The sequence below is a fragment of the Sapajus apella genome, unplaced genomic scaffold (genome assembly GCF_009761245.1).
Source record: "Sapajus apella isolate SASKATOON/1434 unplaced genomic scaffold, GSC_monkey_1.0 scaffold63, whole genome shotgun sequence".
NCBI classification, from domain to species: domain Eukaryota; kingdom Metazoa; phylum Chordata; class Mammalia; order Primates; family Cebidae; genus Sapajus; species Sapajus apella.
In genome coordinates, this window is record NW_022437003.1 from 6,895,319 (window position 1) to 6,919,726 (window position 24,408).

At 42.8% G+C, this 24,408-nt stretch overlaps 2 protein-coding genes across 4 annotated transcripts in view; one reads left to right on the top strand and one right to left on the bottom strand.

The window, feature by feature from the left end:
- KDM1B (lysine demethylase 1B) overlaps positions 1-6,980 on the bottom strand; it is a 106,536-nt gene extending 99,556 nt beyond the window's left edge. For all 3 annotated transcript variants that reach the window (XM_032247748.1, XM_032247746.1, XM_032247747.1), the window contains exon 1: positions 6,639-6,980. The gene's annotated coding sequence lies outside the window, so the exon portion shown is untranslated. The remainder of the gene's footprint in view (positions 1-6,638) is intronic.
- A 77-nt stretch (positions 6,981-7,057) lies between these two features.
- On the top strand, positions 7,058-9,268 carry NHLRC1 (NHL repeat containing E3 ubiquitin protein ligase 1). The gene has a single exon (XM_032247749.1). It carries the CDS (start codon positions 7,136-7,138, stop codon positions 8,321-8,323), a length of 1,188 nt encoding a protein of 395 aa, XP_032103640.1. The 5' UTR covers positions 7,058-7,135; the 3' UTR covers positions 8,324-9,268.
- Positions 9,269-24,408: the final 15,140 nt, after the last annotated feature.

The window sequence follows — 24,408 nt, forward strand, 5'->3', positions numbered from 1 at the left end:
AGCCCGGCTATTTTTTTTTATTTTTAGTAGAGATGAGGTCCCGCTATGTTGCCCAGGATGGTCTCAAACTCCTAGCCTCAACTGATCCTCTTGCCTCAGCCTCCCAAAGTGCTGCTCAACCTACACCTACTCTTTCTGAAAGGTCTTTCAGAGGAAGATTTCTACTGAGTGCTTTTAAAAAAATCAAAATTATCTTTAATCCCTACAGTTCTGACTTCCCAATCACTTCTTATGCAATGTGCTTTTTGCCTTACAAAGCATTATATGACAAATTTACTGGTGGCTGAGTTAATGGGAATAGGATATAATTCTATGTATGTGCCTTAAGCATAGTCATTCTGATTTGGAGAAAATAGTCCCAGATTTATTAAATATGTGTAGCTGTAATTTGTGAGCTGAAAATATGTCTGAAAATCTGTTATTCCTAAACAGTGGGTATTAATAGAAATTTGGTGTTAACGCTCAACAACAAATAGAAGGAGGATAATCAAGGCAGATATTTAGAAATGAAATATACCATAAAATATTATTTATATTTAAATAAGACAAACAATCCTTTATGCACTGAAAGGTTGGGAAGTCTAAAAAGAAAAACAAAAGCAATCAAATCCTACCACTAGAGATAATTACTGCTATGATGGTGATGTATTTTCTTCTCATCTTTTTTATCTGCTCATACAGGTGTATGTTTTCACAAGGCTGTGATAATATTACGATTCAGTATTGTATCTCCACGACCTTCCTTTCTATTTCATTAGCGCTTCCCCATGTTGAGGCAGGAGAATCGGGTCTAGAGGCAGGGAACCTAAGGCTGATTCGTGCTGACTTCCTAGAACAAAATTGAAGGGAAAACCTCAACTTTCCATGCCTAAGTAACAAAAGGACCAGAGCCTACTCCCTTTGTAACTCCCCTCCCCCTTCATCCTCACTGCCCCCAGCCTTTTCAGGTGGCAGAAACATCTGCAACCAATCAGAGCAGCGTAACTTGTGTAAATTCACTTCAGCCTCTGATTGGTTGCAGAAAGCAACCAATCAGACTGATTGCAGGCCACTACTTTATTTGCATGGGTGAATACCAAGTGGCCAATGGGAAACCTCTAGTAGGTATTTGCACCCCAGAAGATTCTGTAACCAGGGCCCTTGAACCACTGCTCAGCCAGCTCCCACCCTGTGGAGTGCACTTTCATTTTCAATACATCTCTGCTTTTGTTGCTTTATTCTTTCTCTGCTTTGCTGTGAGTTTTGTCCAATTTTTTGTTCAAAAAGCCAAGAACCTGGACAACTTATAGTCAAGACCCTCTACTGGTAACAGTGTCACTATTTTTCAAAAGCAAGATTTTTGCATAGCTGTATAATGTCATGTGGCAGCACCATTATTATTTAATCTTTCTCCTGCTATTAGAGTCAGCATTCATTCAGCAATCTAAGTACTATTGGGTGTGCTAGCAGATAAAGGTTTATTGATTATTGAAGATAGTCCTGTTCTCAGGCACCACAGGTTGTAGGGGTAGGGACTGAACATTCAGCTTTACTACATAGCATGGTATGGCTGTGTTCGGGGTACAGGCAGGGAGCTGTCAAATTCTAATTGGTCATTTAAACCATGAGGAAGTGAAGATGGCATTGCTCAGGGGAACAGGTAGGAAGCTAAGAGAAAAAGACCAAGGGTGGTACCTTGAGGAACACTTAATTGCATTGAACATGAGATGCACTAAAATCTCTAGATCCCCATTTCCAAACATACATCTCCAGCTCATTTTGGTATGGTCTCACTCAAAAAGTTCAAAACAGAGCCATTCTTCCTCTTAACACCACAGCCTTCACCCCTGAGATGCCAAGAACATGGGGCATGAGCTTGAAAATTAGCATGGTGGTCAGAGATGCCCCTGGGAGGAGGGCAAGGCTGGAAGCAAAGCCCATTCTATGTGACTTGGTCCTCTTCCTTTCTCTTACATCATTGTCAGGTAGTCTGAGGTGTAATTGGATCTTTCAACTTGTTCTGGGATTCCTTCTAAGCTGCATGTGTCTGGTACATTTACCCCACCTATACAAGCAGAAGCCCACTTGCCTAAGCACTGATTCCCTTTTCCCCATGCTCCCCATGTGCTGTCTTCTCTGCTGGAACCATCCTGAGCTGGGTCCCCACTCTCCTTCCGCCACAGTATGGTACTTTGCTCATGGCTCAGCCACTGACCACTTTGGAAACCACATGTTCTGCTCTTCAAGCCCTTTGCCCCCACAATTCTCAGGGCTTGTTCAGGGTGGAAGCAGGAGAATATGGGTATGCTAGTCCAGGACCCTCTATATAAGGAATATCAGAGAAAAGCACAGAGGAAATCCATGGAGGCTCAGCCTTGGAGGAGGAAATGACAGTCACAGGAAATGCCAAATGTTAGAGTGAGATTCAAGTTATTTCTGTTATTAATCAATTGTGCAATGGTGTGATTGCATAAATGATGTAATTTAGTTGGTTATTTATTTGGGATGGAAATGTAGTCAGAAATTAGGGTATTAAGTTGGTTATTGTGTCCCAGTACACAATCTTTGAGTCAAATAACATTTTATGAGAAAATTTTCTTTCTTGTCTTACATTAAAGCTGTCTCCAGGGGCCTTAACAGGGGACAAAATGTTGTGTTTTCTCAGAAATCTAGCACATCAGAAGGTGAATCATGATCATGATTATGATCTCTAAAGGAACAGAAATTCTGTAATATAAGGTTTTGTTAAACACAATGTTCACATAAGACATTTGGGGGGCAATTCCTTAAAAACAAAAGATTAGGGCAAAGCGTGGTGGCCCGTGCCTCTAATCCTAGCACTTGAGGAGGCAGAGATGGGTGGATTACCTGACGTCAGGAGTTTGAGACCAGTTTGGCCAACATGGCAAAACCCCATTTCTATAAAACTTAGCCAGGCATGGTGGTGGGTGCCTGTAATTCCAGCTACTCAGGAGGCCAAGGCGTCAGGAGCCCTTGAACCCTGGAGGTGGAGGTTGCAGTCAGCTGAGATCACACCACTGCACTCTAGCCTAGGTAAAAGAGTAAAACTCTGTCTCAAAAAAAAAAAAAAAAAAAAAAAAAAAAAAAAAGGCCAAGCTTGGTGGCTCAGGCCCGTAATCCCAGCAATTTGGGAGGTCGAGGTGGGCAGATCACGAGGTCAAGAGATAGAGCCCATTCTGGCCAACATGGTGAAACCCCATCTCTACTAAAAGTACAAAAATTAGCTGGGCACGGTGGCATGTGTCTGTAGTCCCAGCTACTCAGGAGGGAGGCTGACTTTGAAGAATTGTTTGAACCTGGGAGGCTGAGGTCATGCCACTGCACTCCAGCCTGGTGACAGAGTGAGACTCCATCTCAAAAAAAAAAGAAAAGAAAAGAAAAATAAGAGATTATAATACCACAATGGATTCTTCACACAGAGTGTGCTATTCTCTTGTTTGAAGATTTTCCAACATATGGCAGATTCTCTTTGCTTTTGGTCTCAACAGAGACTGGAAAAACTGAACTTAGTGTCATTTGAAGGAATTACTGTAATGCAGTGGTTCTCAAAGTTGGCTGTACATTATAATCACCTGGGAAGCTTTTATAAATCCCAGCTGTCCAGACCACATCATGGGCCAATTAAACTTTTTGTGTGCGATCCAGATGTTTACCATGTGCAAAGCAGTTTGAAAATGACTGAAATAGGTGACAGTGTGGACTCTTAAGTCAAACTGCCTCGCTTCAAATTCCAGGCCAGCCACTTCCTAGCCATGTGGCCCTGGGCGAGATATTTGACTTCTATGAACTCTGTCAGAAAAAAAAAGATGATAAAAATAACATATTCTTATAGGATTGCTATGAGGTTTAAATAAGATAATCTATGTAAACTATTTATTAGGTTGATGCAAAAGTAATCATGATGTTTGCCATTACTTTTAATGGCAAATGGTAATTAAAACCATTACTTTTAATGGCAAACAGTGTGATTACATTTGCACCACCCTAACACAACAGGGCAGGCATAACGTGAATTCTGTCGGCTGGGCACAGTGACACTTTGGGAGTTCAAAGGGTGGGGAAGATTGTTCACAATTTTCACAAGTTCAAGACCAGCCGAGGCAACACAGTGAAACCTCCCCTCTACGAATGAATAAAAAAATTAGCCTAGTGTGGTGGTGCATGCCTGTAATCCCAGCTACTGAAGTGGGAGGACTGCTTGAGCCTTGAGCCTGGGAGATGGAGGCTGCAGTGAGCTGTGATCATGCCCCTGCACTCCAGGCTGGGTGACAAAGTCAGACTTTGAAATCTGGCACTAGACAAGGATGCCCTCTCTCACCACTGCTATTCAATATAGTATTGGAAGTTCTAGGCAGAGCAATCAGGCAAGAAAAAGAAATAAAGGGTCTTCAATTAGGAAAGGAGGAAGTCAAATTGTCTCTATTTGCAGATGACATGATAGTATATTTAGAAGACCCCATCGTCTCAGCCCAAAATCTCCTGAAACTGATAAGCAACTTCAGCAAAGTGTCAGGATACAAAATCAATGTGCAGAAATCACAAGCATTCCTATACACCAATAACAGACTTAAAGAGAGCCAAATCAAGAACGAACTGCCATTCACAATTACTACAAAGAGAATAAAATACCTAGGAGTACAACTAACAAGGAACGTAAAGGACCTATTCAAGGAGAACTACAAACCACTGCTCAATGAAATAAGAGAGGACACAAACAGATGGAGAAACATTCCATGCTCATGGTTAGGAAGAATCAATATCATGAAAATGGCCATACTGCCCAAAGTAATTTATAGATTCAGTGCTATCTTCATCAAGCTACCAATGACCTTCTTCACAAAACTGGAAAAAAACCACCTTAAACCTCCTATGGAACCAAAAGAGAGCCCACATAGCCAAGTCAATTCTAAGCAAAAAGAACAAAGCTGGAGGCATCACAGTGCCTGACTTCAAACTATGCTACAAGCCTACAGTAATCATAATAGCATGGTACAGGTACCAAAACAGAGATATAGACCAATGGAACAGAACAGAGGCCTCGGAGGCAACACCACACATTTACAACTATCTGATCTTTGACAAACCTGACAAAAACAAGCAATGAGGAAAGAATTTCCTGTTTAATAAATGGTGTTGGGAAAACTGGCTAGCCATGTGCAGAAAGCAGAAACTAGACCCCTTCCTGACACCTTACACTAAAATTAATTCCAGATGGATTAAAGATTTAAACATAAGACCAAGCACCATAAAAACCCTCGAAGAAAACCTGTGTAAAACCATCCAGGACATAGGCACAGGCAAGGACTTCATGACTAAAACACCAAAAGCATTGGTAACAAAAGCCAGAATAGACAAAAGAGATCTAATTAAACTCCAGAGCTTCTGCACAGCAAAAGAAACAGTCATTAGAGTGCATTGGCAACCAACAGAATGGGAAAAAAATTTTGCAATCTACCCATCTGACAAAGGGCTAATACCCAGAATCTATAGAGAACTAAAACAGATTTACAAGAAAAAAAAAAAAAAAAAAAGCCCATTCAAAAGTGGTCGAAGGATATGAACAGACACTTTACAAAAGAAGACATATATGAGGCCAACAAACATATGAAAAAATGCTCATCATCACTGATTATTTGAGAAATGCAAATCAAAACCACATTGAGATACCATCTCACGCCAGTTAGAATTTCGATCACTAAAAAATCTGGAGACAACAGATGCTGGAGAAGATGTGGAGAAATAGGAACACTTTTACACTGCTGGTGGGAGTGTAAATTAGTTCAACCATTGTGGAAGACAGTGTGGCAATTCCTCAAGCACCTAGAAATAGGAATTCTATTTAACCCAGCAATCCCATTACTGGGTATATATCCAAAGGATTATAAATCATTCTATTATAAGGACACATGCACATGAATGTTCCTTGCAGCACTGTTTACAATAGCAAAGACTTGGAACCAACCCAAATGCCCATCGATGATAGACTGGAAAAGGAAAATGTGGCACATATATACCATGGAATACTATGCAGCCATAAAAAACGATGAGTGTGTGTCCTTTGTAGGGACATGGATAAGCCTGGAAACCATCATTCTCAGCAAACTGACACAAGAACAGAAAATCAAACACCACATGTTCTCACTCATAGGCGGGTGTTGAACAATGAGAACACATGGACACAGGGAGGGGAGCATCACACACTAGGGTCTGTGGGTGGGGGAAACCAGAGGAAGGACAGTAAGGGGTGGGGAGTTGGGGAGGGATAACATGGGGAGAAATGTCAGCTATAGGTGATGGGGAGGAAGGCAGCAAACCACACTGCCATGTGTGTACGTATGCAACAATCTTATATGTTCTTCACATGTACCCCAAAACCTAAAACACAATTTTTAAAATATAGATAAAGTTCTATGGTAATTATTATTAACTAACAGCTTTCTTATTTCATACTAATTACTCCAACATACTTCCAGCCATGGTTCCCTCATCCGACACTCATTCACCTAGTGGATTTTTTTTTTGTTCTATAACATTCCTTCATTCATGCACGAATTCATTTTACAAGTGTGTATTCATTCAGCATTGACTTAACAACAGTGTGATGGAAGACACAAAAGAAACATGCACATCTGCCTTACCTCCCTTGGAGTTTATCTTCTCTCGCGTGTTGGGGTTTTCCGGTTCAGATCACAAGCATCATGAGCTAAGGGACCATGTTTTATGCCTGGACAGCCCCAGCACCCAGCGCTGCAGACTGGAGACACTGCTGGGCACCCGGGCGGGAAGACCAGGCTCTAGTTCTTGCTTTGCCACCTACAGGCGGAGTCACAGGGAGCAATCCGGTTGTCCTCAATAGGTGTGTTTTCTCATCTGAAAGTGTACCCAATCCATCCATGACTGCTGTGACGATTACAGGTCTTAACGCGCATGTGGATTTGTCTTGCAAACGTCCACGACCAGGCCCCCGGGAAACAGTGCCGCGCGTGCCCACCAAGGGGCAGCAGATCGCAGTGCAGAGGCCCGCTGCGCTCGACGTCAGGGCGCACGCCCGACCCCGTGACCGTGACTGTGACCGTGACCGAGGGCGTCGCTGGGGCACGGCCGGGCGGCGCCGCGGGAGTGTGCAGGACCCGCCATGGGGGCCGAAGCCTCGGGGAGCCGGCCGGAGCTGCAGGAGCTCATGCGCGAGGCGGAGATCAGCCTGCTCGAGTGCAAGGTGTGCTTTGAGAGGTTTGGCCACCGGCAGCAGCGGCGCCCACGCAATCTGTCCTGCGGCCACGTGGTCTGCCTGGCCTGCGTGGCCGCCCTGGCGCACCCGCGCACGCTGGCCCTCGAGTGCCCATTCTGCAGGCGAGCCTGCCGGGGCTGCGACACCAGCGACTGCCTGCCGGTGCTGCACCTCATAGAGCTCCTGGGCTCGGCGCTTCGCCAGTCCCCGGCCGCCCACCGCGCCGCCCCCAGCGCCCCCGGAGCCCTCACCTGCCACCACGCCTTCGGCGGCTGGGGGACTCTGGTCAACCCCACCGGACTGGCGCTTTGTCCCAAGACGGGGCGGGTCGTGGTGGTGCACGACGGCAAGAGACGTGTCAAGATTTTTGACTCCGGGGGAGGATGCGCGCATCAGTTTGGAGAGAAGGGGGACGCTGCCCAAGACATTAGGTACCCTGTGGATGTCACCGTCACCAACGACTGCCATGTGGTTGTCACTGACGCGGGAGATCGCTCCATCAAAGTGTTTGACTTTTTTGGCCAGATCAAGCTTGTCATTGGAGACCAATTCTCCTTACCGTGGGGTGTGGAGACCACCCCTCAGAATGGGATTGTGGTAACTGATGCGGAGGCAGGGTCCCTGCACCTCTTGGACGTCGACTTCGCCGAAGGGGTCCTTCGGAGAACTGAAAGGTTGCAAGCTCATCTGTGCAATCCCCGTGGGGTGGCAGTGTCTTGGCTCACCGGGGCCATTGCAGTCCTCGAGCACCCCCTGGCCCTGGGGAGTAGGGTCTGCAGCACCAGGGTGAAAGTGTTTAGCTCAAGTATGCAGCTTGTTAGCCAGGTGGATACCTTTGGGCTGAGCCTCTATTTTCCCTCCAAAATAACTGCCTCAGCTGTAACCTTTGATCACCAGGGAAACGTGATTGTTGCAGATACATCTGGTCCAGCTATCCTTTGCTTAGGAAAACCTGAGGAGTTTCCAGTACCAAAGCCCATGGTCACTCACGGTCTTTCTCATCCTGTGGCTCTTACCTTCACCAAGGAGAATTCTCTTCTTGTGCTGGACACAGCATCTCATTCTATAAAAATCTACAAAGTTGACTGGGGGTGATGGGCTGGGGTGGGGCTCTAGAATAAAAAGCACTAGTGCTGCCATTAATGAATTGTTTAATCCTGGGTAAGTCACTTAAACTCATCTATCCAGACAGGGATAATTAAAACTGTCTGGCAGACTTACAAAGCTGGAGACAATTATTAGAGATTAATCTACCATTTATTGAATGCATACTCTCTGTGCAAGGAAATTTGCAAATATTAGTTTATTTAATCCATGCTATCCAGTGAGGTAATTTTTTTTTTTTTTTCTGAGATATAGTCAAGCTCTGTCACCGAGGTTGGAGTGCAGTAATATGATCACAGTTCACTACAGTTTCAACTTCCCTGGGTCAGGTGATCCTTCCACCTCAGCCTCCCAAGTAGCTGAGACCAAAGGCGTGCACTACCACACCAGCCAATTTTTGTATTTTAGTAAAGATGGGGTTTTACCCTCTTGCCCAGGCTGGTCTCAAACTCCTGAGCTCAAGCAATCCACCTTCCTCAGTCTCCCAAAGTACTAAGATTATGGGCATAGCCACCTTGCCCAGCCATAATTTTTATTAGTAATCTCATTGCACAAGTGAGAAAACTGACACCCAGAGAGCTTAAGTGACTTCCCCAGGCCACAGTTACTTACTGCAATAGTCACAATTTGAATTCAATTCTGACTCCAAATAAATTGCCCTTAAATAAGATAACAGACGCAGGGGGGAAATATGTGAATGTATAGTGTTACTATGTGTACTCTCTTTACAAGTAGCTAATTATTCTATCACAAAGATGTGCAAAGAGGGAGACTTTATGGAGAGTTCAGGAGAAAAAGGATTTTGTGGTGGGCATCGCTTTCATTCCACTTGCAACTGCCCTGATGGCACATTAGATGAAGTTACTATTGATCCTGAGTTACATGAATAAGAAAAACAATTGAACTACTTATTAAAAAGATAAACATGTCTTTTAATGCCCGTATCTTCTCCACTATACAAACTCAGAAGATATCACTTGGTTGTTTGAGAAAGGCCTATTTTTATTTTTATTTTTTGACAGAGGAGTCTTGCTCTGTAGCCCAGGCTGAAGTTCAGTGGTGCGATCTTCGCTCACTGCAACTTCTACCTCTTGGGTTCAAGCGATTCTCTGCCTCAGCCTCCTGAGTAGCTGGGATTACAGGCACCTGTCGCCATGCCCGATTTTTTTTTTTTTTTTTTTTTTTGTATTTTTAGTAGAAACAAGATTTCACCATTTTGACCAGCCTGGACTTGAACTCCTGACCTCGTGATCCACCCGCCTTGGCCTCCCAAAGTGCTGGGATTACAGGCATGAGCCACAGCACCCAGTCTAGGCCTATATTTGTGTAAGTTCTAAACTATTGCAGAACATTCTACATACTAGTGTCAGACGCTCCTGTTACATGTTTATGTTACACGTTTATGGGTTGTTTGTTTCTAGATATGGTTTTGCTCTGTCACCTGGAGTACAGTGATTACTGCTCACTACAGCCTCGACTCCCTGGGCTCAAGTGATCCTCCTGCCTCAGCATCCCGAATAGCTGGAACTACAGGTGTGTGTCACCATGCCCAGCTAATTTTTAAATTTTTAGTAGGGATGGGATGTTGCTTTGTTGCCCAAAGTAGTTTCAAGCTCCTGGGCTCAAACGATCCTCCTGCCTTGGCCTCCCAAAGCACTGAGACTATAGGAATCAGCCACTGCACCTGGCCCACGTAAAGTAAAAGTGACAGCCTAACTCCCATCCAGTCCACAAGAACCCATTTTGTTGTCAGTGCTCTCATCATAAAGCACTAATAGTAAGATTTGGGACACCCTAGACCACCATTTATAAATGCATTCTAAACAGAAGTTCTATGGGCAAACCCCTTCTCCCCACATGCACACACCCCACCCTTAGAAGTCACCCCTAGGTTGGTGGCTTGGCAGGTATTCTGAACACTTAATGAGAAACGTTGTTCCAGGTGGAGACATGAATGCAGGCTTATCTGGACATTTGTGAGCAGAGCAACTGAGGATAGAGCTTTGGCCATCTTCCTTGGGAACAATGACATTTTAATGATTTTAGGATTAGTAGAGCCAATTCAAAAGATTTTTCTCTTTGGAATTATCAATGGCATCATCTCTGACTATAAAGCTGACCACGTGTCCTTTTCAGACAGCAGTCATGGTAAAGGTATGGAATGGACGACACATGAGGTATGTGAACAAGGTAGTGTTGCTGGTTATCGTGTGGGTTACCTGACACGAAGAATCAGGCATACATCTGTGAGACCATGTGGGAGTGTATCAAACCTGTGATAACAAGCGACCTGAGTAACTGCCACCTTTCCTTGGTAGATTATCAGGCTTGGGATGGGGTGGGGCTGGATACACCACGTAAAAAGAACTGTATGTAGCACCTCTTCCCAGGAATGTCATAAGACAGGAGCAGAGTTTCCTTGAGGAAGACACGAAGCTAGCTGTTCTTGATTCTCAAGCACACACACACTGAGGTAATAGTTTCAGTGGCCTGTAAGGCAGATGCAAAATTCATCTTCCAGACTATGTTCTTTGTTTTTGAGCTGGGGTCTGGCTCTGTTGCCCAGGCTGGACTGCAATGGTGTGATCTCAGCTCACTGCAACCTCTGCCTCACAGGTTCAAGCCATTCTCCTGCCTCAGCCTCCCCACCACGCCAAGCTACTTTTTGTATTTTTAGTAGAGACAGAGTTTCACTATGTTGGCCAGGCTGGTCTTGAACTCCTGACATCAAGTGATCCACCTGCCTCAGCCTCCCAAAGTGTTGGGATTACAAGCATGAGCTACAGTCCCCTGCCAGACTGTGTTCTTTAAAGCAAGCTGGTTAAAGAGCTTGAGCTATGTCATGCTGAACTCCAGGTTACTAAAGAAATTGGAGAATTCTGAGTCAGGCAGAAAAAAATAATCCCAGCAGAAAGTAAAAGCTTCCAAGGTGATGAAGAAGGGTTGGAATGCCTCTCAGAGGTTGAAACAAAAGAACGTGCCATGGAGTAAAGGGAGAAGGAAAAGGAAATAGGCTCTTCCAGAATATCCCCCATGCACTGCCTTGTGAGTCCATAAAAGCAAACACAGACACTACGGCGCCTGGGTCAGCAGTTCTCACCTCACCCTCCATCTATTCCAGTTTTGCCCAATTCCCGATCCTTGGATTGTCTCCTGTTTTTGCCCTTGTTCTGTCCTCTGGACTTGCCACCTGGACTTGGCTTTCTCAATCTCTTTCCTTGGCATTTTGTTAAGACCTTGGTTCACACTCATAAATCTCCCCTCTAGCAAATCTAGCTCTGGATCCCAGGACCCAAACCATCACCATTTTGCTATTGCCTTATGCAGACCCTCCCTAGGCCCCAACTAAGTGGGGTGCAGATCCCACCTAAAGTGAATTATGAAACTTCTGGGGAAGAAGCATTAACCTGTGCACCTCAGAAAAATGAGGAAGGACGACTGATGATAGCAAATTTGATAATCCTTACACCTGCCACAGAAGGAGAAATATATACTGGCGTTAGAGTTCCACTGTAGAGATATGCCATGGTGGTGTACCATGGCTAGTCAGGAGATGAACTGTTTTCTTGGGGAATGCGTGGCAAACATGATGGGGCGGCCACCGAGACTCACCACAACTACTGTACTGAATAACCACGGTGTCTGCTGTGCCCACCGCCACTTCTGAGAAAAACGGCCACACCATGAGCCCACCCTCAGCAGCCAGGTTTTCTATTACATATCTCCTCGGACCACAGCTAATCGGGTAGGGGTACACACCTAACAGAAGGGCAGTCAATCAACCAACGATGCTCCGCCAGATGTATTTAAAGAGACCAGGAAATTGGCTATGAGTTGGCTTGACATAAACATATTTTCCCCACAAGAAACACAGAGATTCAGTTACATTCTTGTCCTTGATATTTTGAATTGAGAAACATGGAGCATGTTAAGCTGATAGGCTGAGTTACAGGGGTGCAGAGAGTCCCTGTGGGCAAGCCACATCGCGAATAAGCAGCTATGAGGCAGAGAGAAGACAAAACTCACAGGTACCCAAGTAAGAACGAGAGGAAGAAATCCATCCAAAGAAGCAGTGGCTTGGAGTCATGTTACCTCCGGGGCACCTACATGATGGTCCCTACTGCAAGATCCCTGGGGCTGCCCTGACTCCACTCTGCCTCTGTGCAAGGCCCAGCTGCACTATGGTTTCTGTTCTTGGAGTCCTAACAACTCTCTCCTATGCCAAGCGAATTATGATAGTAAATGCTCCACTGCTTCAGCTAATGTACACAAATCTCTGGTTTTTTTGCAACAGAAAGTACATATCAAAAGTTATAATATTTTGGCCATGTGCAGTGGCTCATGCCTGTAATCCCAGAGCTTTGGGAGGCCAAGGCGGGCAGATCACTGGAGGTCAGGAGTTAGAGACCAGCCTGGCCTATATGGTGAAACCCTGTCTTTACGAAAAATACAAAAAATAGTGTGGTAGCAGGCACCTGTAATCCCAGCACTTCGAGAGGCTGAGAATGCAGACCATGAGGTGAGGAGATTGAGACCATCCTGGCTAACATGGTGAAACCCCATAACTACTAAAAATACAAAAAATTAACCAGGCATGGTGGCAGGTGCCTGTAGTCCCAGTTACTTAGGAGGCTGAGGCAGGAGAATCGCTTGAACCTGGAAGGTGGAGATTACAGTGAGCCGAGATCGTGCCACTGCACTCCAGCCTGAGCAACAGAGGGAGACTCCGTCTCAAAAAAAAAAAAAAGAAAGAAAAAAAAAATTATAATATTTTGCTGATTAATTTGGAGAAAATTAGTCTAAAATCACAGATTTTGATGCCATGAGTAGGAAAGTAATTCTGTGGGGAGAAACACTCTCCCACCAACTCATCAATCCCTAATTCTGGTAGGGTATAATACCAAAGAACAAGTAGAGACTCACATACCAGGGGCCTAAATATTTAAGACTTATAAATCAATCCAACAAACTTAAATAAACTACATTTGATCCTACTACCTTGATAAAGGTAAATATAAATATTAAAAATATACTTTTTTTTTTTTTTTGGCCAAGATTGGTGGCACACGCCTATAATCCCAGCACTTTGGAGGCTGAGGCAGGAGGATTGCTTGAGCTCAGGAGTTCGAGACCAGCCTGGGCAACATGGTGAAACCCCATCTCTATTTAAATATTTATAAAAGATTATATATAGATAGGTATTTTTTAAGAGACAAGGTCTCACTGTGTCGCCCAGGCTGGAGTGCATGGCGTGATCATAACTCACTGCAGCCTCGATCTTGGGCTCAAGCAATCCTCCCTCCTCAGCCTCCGAGTAGCCAGGACTACAAGTACATACCACCACACTCAGCAGACTTTTAATTATTTTTAACAGAGTCTCACTATGTTTCCCAGGCTGGTCTCAAACTCCTGGGCTCAAATGGTCCTCTGCCCTTTACCTCCCAAAATGCTGGGACTACAGGCATGAGCCACCACGCCCACCCTAAAAATATACTTTCATTATGATCCAGGTTTCATTTTAGAATACTTGAATGGAGTTTTTGCTTAATTTTGGGATGGCACATTTTAAGAAAGATAATGACAACCTGGAGCCTGTTTAAAAAATATGAAGAATCAAAAGCATGGAGGTTTTTGTTTCTGTTTGGTTTGGTTTGGTCAGCTTCTAGCCCTCTAGAATGTAAACTTCATGAAAGATGTCTGTGCCATTCCCAAGTGTAACCCTAGTGCCTGAAGCAGTGTTTGACACATTGCAGGCATTCGAAAATATTTGTTGAATCCACATGTTTTTCCCAAGAAATTTTTCTACACTATGCATTTCTTTCATTGATAAAAGGGAAGTGGTGCAGGTAGCTGGGTAGCTTGGAGAAGCTGGTCTAGAATTAAAGCAATTTGTGGTGGGTTTGCGGAGTGACTCAAAGATATACAAAGGATTATGGTGAGTTTGTGGTAGCCTGGGTTGGAATTGCATGAAAAACTTCATGTTCTAAACCACCACGTTTTCCATGTCCATTTTCACCTAAGTACACGGTGCTTTGAGGTATTGAGGTTGCCTGATCTTCATGCGTCACATCCTTTGTCACACGATGAAGAGTGGAGACAACAGGATCCCCAAGCTCTCCAATATCAGGTGATATCTGTGATGCCAACTCCATCTGGAGGGAAGAGAATGAACTAACGTGTTCCTGGATCATTCACCTGGTGGTGCACTTGGAGAGCTGTCAGACTTATCTTTGTGCTATGTTTGGTTAACAGTGGGTACATAAAGAAGATTCTGCCTTTCCCAGGCACCACCCATACAGCATGGACAGCCCAACCACAGACATTTGTTGACAACCAGGCTGCAAATTATAAGATACAGTATACGTATTAGAGTAGTTAAAAAGCAGCTCGAACTTTTCTGCAAAAATAATGCTATTATTTATAGGAGCTTAATTTCCTGACAAAGGACTTTGGCCAAGTCAATCATCAGCTTCACTAGCAATGTCATAAAAGTAGCTACACTGAAAGTCTGAAATTGCTTATAAAATGATCAGATAACATTGAGTGTCAAGCCATAGAGTTGTAGGACTGAAAAGAAACTTAGACAAGTTGTTATTATAATTATAAACGACAATCAAGACCTACACATGTAAAAAGACTAGTCTAGGTCACACAGGTAGTGAAGAGCAGAACCAGGACTAGGAAATGGACCTTTCCATATTCCTCATTGACCTGTCTAGTGGGAAAGAATCTAAAAGTCAGAGGCTGGGAACACACACACACACACACACACACACACACACACACACACACACACATATATACTGGGGCTTGATCTTTTATTTGCTGACCCACCATATCCCAACTAGGCCCCCTACTATCCTCCCCAGCTTCTGGTAACCATCTTTCTATTTTCTATGTCCATGAGTTCAATTTTTAAAATTTTTAGCTCCCATAGATACATGAGAATATGCAATGATTGTCTTTTATGCGTGGCTTATTTCACTTAACATAGTGATCTCCAGTTCCATCCACGTTGTTGCAAATGACAGGATCTCATTCTTTTTTATGACTGTATAGTAATCCACTGTGTATATGTACCACATTTTCCTTATCCATTCATCTGTAGACAGACACTTAGGTTGCTTCCAAATCTTGGCTATTGTATATAGTGCTGCAATAAACATGAGAGTGCACATATCTCTTCCATATACTGATTTCCATTTTGGTGGGTACATACCTAGGAGTCTGATTGCTGGATTGTATGGTAGCTTTATTTTTAGTTTTCTAAGGAACCTCCAAACTGTTTTCTACAGCAGTTATACCAATTTACTGCATGAGAGTTCCTTTTTCTCTACATCCTCTCCAGCCATTTTAACTGGGGTGAGATGATCCCTCATTGTAGTTTTGATTTGCATTTCTCCGATGATCAATGATATTGAGGCCTTTTCATGTACCTGTTTGCCATTTGTATATATATCTTCTCTTGAGAAATCAGTTCTTTTGCCCATTTTCAGATCTTGTGCCCATTTTTAGGTCAGATTATTAGATTGTTTTTTCCTGTGGAGTTGAGTTCCTTATATATTGTGATTGTTAATCCTTTGTCAGATGAGTAGTTCACAAATGTTTTCTTTCATTCTGTGGCTTGTCTCTTCACTTTGTTTGTTGTTTTCCTTGCTGGACAAAAGCTTTCTAACTTGATGTGATTCCATTTGTCCATTGTGCTTTAGTTGCCGGTGCCCACGGGGTATTACTCAAGAAGTCTTTGCCCAGTCCAGCGTCCTGGAAAGCTTTCTCAATGTTGTCTCATCACAGTTTTATAGTTTGAAGTCTTAGATTTAAGTCTTTAATCCATTTTTTAAAATTTTTGTATATGGTGAGATGCAGGGGTCTAGTTTTCTTCTTCTGCACATGGATATCCAGTTTTCCCAGCATAATTTATTGAAGAGACGGTTCTTTCCCCAATGCATGTTCTTGGAAGCTGTGTTGGAAATGAGTTCACTGTAGGTGTATGGATTTATTTCTGGGTTCTGTATGACGTTTCACTGATCTATGTATCTGTGTTTATGCCAGTGCCATGCTGTTTTGGTTATTATAGCTCTGTAGTATAAATTGAAGTCAGGTAATGTGATTCCTCCAGTTTTATTCTTTTTGGTTAGGATACCTTTGGCTATTCTGAGTCTTTTGTAGTTCCATCTAAATTTTAGTGTTTCTTTTTCAGATGGCCTCAAGGTTTGTATTCATGCTGGCCCAAGAGAACATTGTAGTATTTCCAAGTTAACCAATTAGAGCATAATCATGAGGCCAGTCTTTTTACTCATTGCATAAATAAGGCCTAATCAGTGTAAAATCCTAAGGCTCAGTCCCTACAGGGCCAGATAACTTCATTCACAGCCCTCAAATGTATCCCAGCAGTGCCTGTCCTTGTTATAGAAAGAGGCCTTTGGTTACAAGGAGTGTGGTTAAAGAGATTAAACATAACTAACATTTTTGTACACTAATACTTTGTTTCACAAAGCCATTAATTGATCTGATCCTCACATTTCTTGAAGTAGACAGTGTAGGTTTTATTAAGGTGACTTTACAGGAGAAGCAGCTGAGACTCACAGGGATGGAGCGACTTACCCAAGGTTACACAACTAACACCTGGTGCTTTAGGTTGAAGGAAAGCAGGTACTTTTTAAAATCTCTCCCAGGTAATCTATTTTACAGCCAGGGTAGGGTAGCACTGCTCTAGAACAACCTAATATCCCAACCATTCCTTCGTGGGATTTATAGTTATCATTCATATCAATTTGTAGAAGTTCTGGATAATGTCCCTTCTGAGAGGTACTGTGGCGAGACACCTATTTACATGACAAGAGCTAGAGCTGTGATTGGGTCTCAGGGGAGGTCTTGGTGATGGGGGTCACATTCTGCTATTTCCCTTAAACCAAATGTCTTTGTTTTTTTTTTTTTTTAATTGAAATGTTCCTATTTTCAGAAACCTGTGAATGTAACTCTTTGGCTGTCTAGCACACAGTGCTCTACAGCTCTCTGATCTGATGCCAGAGTGTTGTGCAGCACTTAACCTATAAGGTGGGGAGAAACTTTAAGAGCCATGTGCCCACCGGGCACGGTGGTTCACGCCTGTAATCCCAGTACTTTGGGAGGTCAAGGTGGGCGGATCACTTGAGGTCAGGAGTTCAAGATCAACCTGACCAACATGGTGACACCATGTCTCTACTAAAAATACAAAAATTAGCTGGGCATGGTGGCAGATACCTGTAATCCCAGCTACTCTGGAGGCTGAGGCAGGAGAATCGCTTGAAGCTGGGAGGCAGAGGTTGCAGTGAGCCAAGATCGTGCCACTGCACTCCAGCCTGGGCGACAGAGTGAGAGACTATATAAAAAAAAAAAAAAAAAAAAAAAAAAAAAAAAAAAAAAAAAAAAAAAGCCATGTGTCGAATGTCAGAAGCTTAGCCTGTTAAGAGGACACTCTTTCCAAACACTGAGGCCCCAGAGTTTTCTTCTGTTTCTCTCTCTTATGTGCCTTTGACTTGAGAGTCATTTCTTTGGAATTTTCCCCCTGAATTATCTCCCTGAAGAGGAGTAACACCTGCTCTTTGTAGAATTGGAAAATATAGATAAGCATACAGACATTTAATCACTTTTAATTAGACAAAACTATTACCACTTTTCAATTGAGTTGACTCTCATCACTATGGAATTTGTATTCCTGAAAATCATTTCACATATACAAATTTTGTAAAACAGTGAATGTATCACATAAACTGCAAACTTTTTTGCCAAAAAGGAAATTTTAGTGGCATTTAATTGAAGTTCAATTTTGGAAATTCCAAAACATGAGATACAAGAGCTCTCAGAGAGAGAAACAGAGAGAGATTGATTTACCAAATATTCCATTTGCCTTCCACAGTTCCTAGCTCCTTGCAGCTTAACTGCAAGGGGCAATGTGACCAGCTCTTGCTGTGAACAAAACCCAATTTTTGTGAAGTGATAAGAAGAAAGAAGAAAAGCGATGGAGATACAGATAAATTTTGAGGTAAAGCAGAAGTCTCAAGTTTCATAATGGAAGTGTCATAATCCACAGAAAGAAAATTCTGTATGTAAGTTTTATGCAAGTAAAATTTACATGAACTCTACTTAAGCTCCTAGTTTTATTTTATTTTATTTTATTTTAGATGGAGTTTCGCTCTTGTCCCCCAGGCTGGAATGCAGTGTCATAATCTCGGCTCCCTGAAACCTCCACCTCCTGGGTTCAAGCAATTCTCCTGCCTCAGCCTCCAGAGTAGCTCGGGTTACTGGCGCCCGTCACCATGCCCGGCTAATTTTTGTATTTTTAGTTTAGAGATGGGGTTTCACCATGTTGGCCAGGTTGGTCTCAAACTCCTGACCTCAGGGGATCTGCCTGCCTTGGCCTTCCAAAGTGCTGGGATTACAGGTGTAAGCCATCCGCCTGGCCAAGAAAAATTACTTTCTTTGTCCCTTTTAATGCTTGTTGTCTTGAATTTAACTTTGATATTAATATAACAGTCTTTTAAATCACATCCAAGATTTGTATGATAACTGGGAAAGTTCAACTTAGTGTATGTATTCAGAATATTTTTTTCACCGTTCATGGGAGTAATTTGTTACTGCTGCTGGACAAAGGGAGGAGAGCTCTATAAATATGTGAACTCAAACATCAGCAGCAGGGCTGTGAGCTGCATGGAGCCTGCGTAACTGGATGGTGACTTGTGCGGCAGGATCAAAGCAGCCTCCTGCTCCAATTTCTTCGCGTCAGCCATTTATGCCCTCTGCCCAGCTTGCTTTCTGATGAGCAAGGTGTTCCAAAATAAACTTCAGCGTAATGAGTTTTCTTCCGACATATACAACTGTGTGTAGTGTATTTCTGTTTTCAAACCACTGAATGATATGCCTGGAGTAACTCTGAAATTGATGTTACAGGAGGCCAATTCCATCACATTCTGGAGTGAATTTCCTCAAGGCCATACCAGTTCTCCCTCAGGTCACTAAAATATAAATGGTAAAATTACTACTTCCTCTCTTCTTATGAATAAATAAATGCTTTACATGTATTTGTTAAATTTGCTAGAAGTATCTGCACAACTAAAACAGATGAAGATATTCAAATGCATTTCTTTAATTATGTTTGTCAATTTACGTTTTTTGAAGGGAAGGGTAATATCTTCATCAGGTTTTGGCATTAGGGGTATGCTGGCTTTATAAATGGGTTAGGAAGTGTTCTCTCCTTTATTTTCTGAAAGAATTTGTGTATCATTAATATAACTTCTTAAACGTTTGATAGAATTCACTAGTGAAATCTTGTGGCCAAGAGTTTTCTTGGTTCAAACGTTTCTAATTTTTTTGTTTTGTTTTGGTTTGGTTTTTTTTGAGAAAGAGTCTCACTCTGTCATGCAACTGGAGTGCAGTAGTGTGATCTCAGCTCACTGCAGCCTCCACCTCCCAGGCTAAATCAACCCTCTCACCTCAGCCCCTTGAGTAGCTGGGACTCCAGGCACATGCCACCATGCCTGGCTAATTTTTTGTATTTTTTTGTAGAGATGGGGTTTCACCATATTGCCCAGTCTTGTCTCAAACTCCTGGGCTCAAGTGCTCAAGTGATCCTCCTGCCTCAGCCACCCAAAGTGTTGGGATTTACGGGTGTGTGCCACTGCACCCAGCCACAGTTTTTAAATTATTAATTTAATTTCTTATATATATATATATATATATATATATATATATATATTTATATGGCAATTCATATTTTTGCTTCATGTCGTGTAAGTTTTGTAGCTAGTATTTTTCAAGGAATTTGTACAATAACATTAAAATATGCCCCATTTTATCCTTTAAAAGTCCATAGGCTCTTTAGTGGTAACTCTTTGCTCATTCTTGATATTGGCAATATACATATTCTCTCTCTCTTTGTTTCTTTTTTTTTTTTTTTTTTTTGAGATAGAGTCTCACTCTGTCATTCAGGCTGGAGTGCAGTGGTACAATCTCAGCTCACTGCAACCTCCACCTTCCGGGTTCAAGCGATTCTCCTGCCTCAGCCTCCCAAGTAGCTGGAACTACAGGCATATGCCACCACATCCAGCCAATTTTGCGTTTTTAGTAGAGAGGATTTCACCATGTTGTCCAGGCTGGTTTCAAACTCCTGGCCTGCAGTGATCCACCTGCCTCAGCCTTCAAAAGTGCTGAGATTACAGGCAAGAGCCACTGCACCCAGCCATCTCTCTCTATTTTTTTTGATCTGTCTAGCTAGGGGTTTACTGATTTTTCCTCACAAATTCAAAGAACCAGCTTTTGGGCTTGTTGTGTTTCTCCATGATTTGTCATCCTTTACGTTTCATTGATTCCTTTTCTTTTTTTTTTTTTTTCCTATTTATTTTGGATTAAGTATAGTTTTTCTAGATTCTTAAGGTAGAAATGTAGGATATTGATTTTAAAACTTTATTCTTTTCTAATATAAGCACCAAAAGCTAGGAATTTCCCTCTCAGCGCAGATTGAGCAGCATCCCAGAGATTTTGACATGTGTGTGTTTAGTATCATTTGGTTCAAACGTCTTTTAGTTTTTTTTGTTTGTTTGTTTCTTCAATGACTCATGAATTATTTCAAAATATGGTATTTAATTTCTAAATATTTGGGCTTTTTTTTCTTTTTTCTCTTTGTTTTGAGACAGAATTTTACTCTTGTTGCCCAGGCTGGAGTACAATGTTGCAACCTCGGCTCACAGCAACCTCTGCCTCTCAGATTCAAGCAATTCTCCTGCCTCAGCCTCCCATGTAGGTGGTGGGATTACAGGCACCCAACACCATGCTCAGTTACTTTTTTTGTATCACCTGAGTCCTCCCCATTATCTACCTGCAGTAACTCAGGTGGCATAGCTCCTGCATACTTACCGTGGACCAAGTAGGGGCAAAATATTCTAGCTAAAGATACCACAAGCTTTCACTTGGTGGCTCTGATTAATAGGTTAGGAACTGCATGTTAGAAGAGGTCAGAAGCATTGAGTAATTTTGAAGGACAGTGTAGGAGAAATATGGAGACTCAGAAAAGTTTTGACTCCAGGCTGGGAGCAGTGGCTCACACCTGTGATCTCAGCACTTTGGGAGGCTGAGGCAGGTGGACCTCCTGAGGTCAGGATTTTGAGACCAGCCTGGCCAACATTGTGAAATCCCATCTCTACTAAAAATACAAAAATTAGCTAGGCGTGGTGATGGGTGCCTGTAGTACTCTGGAGGCTGAGCCAGGAGAATCACTTGAACTCAAAAGGCGGGGGCTGCAGTGAGCTGAGATCATGCCACTGCACTCCAGCATGGGTGACCGAGCAAGAATTTGTCTCAAAAATAAACAAACAAACAAAAAACCAGAAAAGTTTTGATTCTAAACATCTATCGCTTGGTCAGGAAATTCCAGAATAGCTACTCCAGTTCCAATGGAAACCGCACTTAGATTGATTTGATGTGATATTTCACAACTGAATTAAGTATTTTTCGCCAGGGCATGTGTTCGATGTTCTGTAAGATCCTATCTTTGTTGTGAAACTTGCCAAATATGTTATAAATACTATTTAGCACCATCTCTTCATGCAATCACCATCAATAAAAGACTTCCTGTCAGCATATGACCTTATTTAATTGGGTTCCATGCTCTCTCTTCCAGCCAAGTGAGTGTATTACCATCTCCCTCATGGGGGGAATGGGCTACCACCTGCAGCTTTCCTGCTGGCATACTCTGAAGCTGGCTTCTGCCCCAGCAGGAGAAGCATAAGAGGCTTCTTACACAGGTTTTCCTGTCCGGTGTCTGGGGTTGGCCATCCAGTGCACAGGTCTCCTTACTGCTCCCCTCTAGGCTAGATTGACAGCCTTGACCTTGTTCTTACTTTCAGCTCCTCTTCTGAATGTGAATACTATGTCTCGGTCTCAGCTTTGGCTTAGCTTTTCTGTTTTGGGCTTCCTTCCCTGTATCCACAGCTGTAATCCATTGTGTTCCTTTCTATCATATCTAATAGTACTAAAGACCATGGAATTTATTATTACTATTATTATTTGAGACAAAGTCTCACTCTGTCAGCCAGGGTGGAGTGCAGTGGCACCATCTTCACTTCCTGCAACCTCCGTCTCAAACAATCCTCCCACCTCAGCCTCCCAAATAGCTGGAGCTACTGGTGCACGCCACCAGGCCCAGCTAATTTTCATATTTTTTGCAGAGATGAGGTTTCACCATTTTGCCCAGGCTGGTTTTAAACTCTGGGTTCAAGCAATCCACCTGCTTCGTCCTTCCACATGCTGGGATTGCAGTCTTGAATCACTGCACCCAGTCAGACCATGGAATTTGTAAAGTCGAATTTTTCTGAACCATCAGAGGGAAAGAGGCAGGGAATAAGAGAATGGCAAGTGGAAATGGTACCAAGAATTACTGACTTCTTGTTGCACGCAGCGATTCTGTGCTGGACACTCTCCTTTGGTTCTTACCTATGCTTACTGAAATGGTTTGGCTCTGTGTACCCACACAAATCGCATCTTGTAGCTCCTGTAATTCTCACGTTGCGGCAGGGACCCAGTGGGAGATGACTGAATCATGGGGGCAGATCTTTCCTGTTCTATTCTCCTGAGAGTGACTGAGTCTCACCAGTTCTGATGGTTTAATAATGGGAATTTCTCTGCACAAGCTCTTTCTTTGCCTGCTGTCATCGACCTAAGATGTGACTTGCTCCTCCTTGCCTTCCGCTATGATTGTGAGGCTTCCCCAGCCACCTAGAATTGTGACTCCAATTGAACCTCTTTTTTTTTTTTTCTAAATTGCCCAATCTTGGGTATGTCTTTATCAGCAGCATGAAAATGGGCTATTACACTTACCTAACCTACAAAACAGCCTAATAACTAGTTGCTTTTGGCATTTTTCAGGTGAGGAAACTGAGGCACAGAGAGGTTAAATAATTTTCCCAAGATCACTTGTACAGAAAATAGACACATTGTTTAAACTCTCTCAGCCTTAGTTCCTTGTGTATAGCATGTAAATGTAATAGTATCTACTTTCTAGAGTTGTGTGAGGCCTATGTAAGTTTATACATATGTGTTAGAACAGCGCCTGGCATGTTGTGAGTGCTCAGTAATTCTAAGCAATTAATATTTTGCTTCAAATATTTCGAGTAAAGTGCTCTCTTTTTTAAAGATGGCAGTTAAGGACCATGAAGCCCAGAGTTCAGAAAGGGCTCTTTATTACCATGTACTGGGAGCCTGCCTGGCAATGAGGTCCATTGAGAAGAAAGCAGAGCTGAGAGTTTGAGGAAGACAACATCCACGTAACATTATTTGGGCCCTCAAATCTTTCTGTTCCCAAAGCTAGACGCAACCTCAGATGTCCTAGTTATCTGAGCTAATATAAATTCTCTGTTTTTAAACAAGCTTGAATTGGGTACCTGTGACTTTTGCCTAGAAGAACCTTAAGAGAGTGCCAGGCAGATGCTTCTAGAAAACAATATGCATTTCCAGGACTTTGCTTTAGCCTTGTGTCAAGGCAGCTAATGAAGCTGGTTTTCAATTGTGCTCAGAGTTCCCCAATAGAAGAAAGTAATTTGGTTGCCTTGAGTGTTCAGTGGGAAGTCAAGCTACTTATAAGTTATTTGAACTTTTTTTTTCTTGACTGTGGATGGAGGGTAGCATGGTATCAATTGAAAGGAATTTTGGATTATTAGAGCTTCTTTGACACATAGGTTTCACACTTTGGCAGGCTTATAAGATCCTGTTGTCTAACGTCCTCACTTTACAGATGAGTAAATGGCAGCCTGGAAAGATTAAGTAACTTGGACAAGCTGATGAATCTACTTACGAGAATAAGCAGGTTCTAAACCTTTCTGTCATTTGAATTCTCTCTGATTTGGGATTTTTTCAGTCAAATAAGCTGCACATAAGATTTTTTTGTACATAGACACGCAGAATTAGAGTCAGCAGCTCATATCAGCTCCCTGACTCCTCACCTAGCTTGGTGTTCCTCTCATTGTCTCATGCTTCTTCCTGTCACACTAAACACTTTTCTTGTGGCCACCATATTAATACACTAGTTCCCACTCCCCTATCCACAG

Coding starts and splice junctions, on each gene's coding strand:
- NHLRC1 (XM_032247749.1), top strand. CDS start 7,136: ATGGGGGCCGAAGCCTCGGGGAGCCGGCCGGAGCTGCAGGAGCTCATG.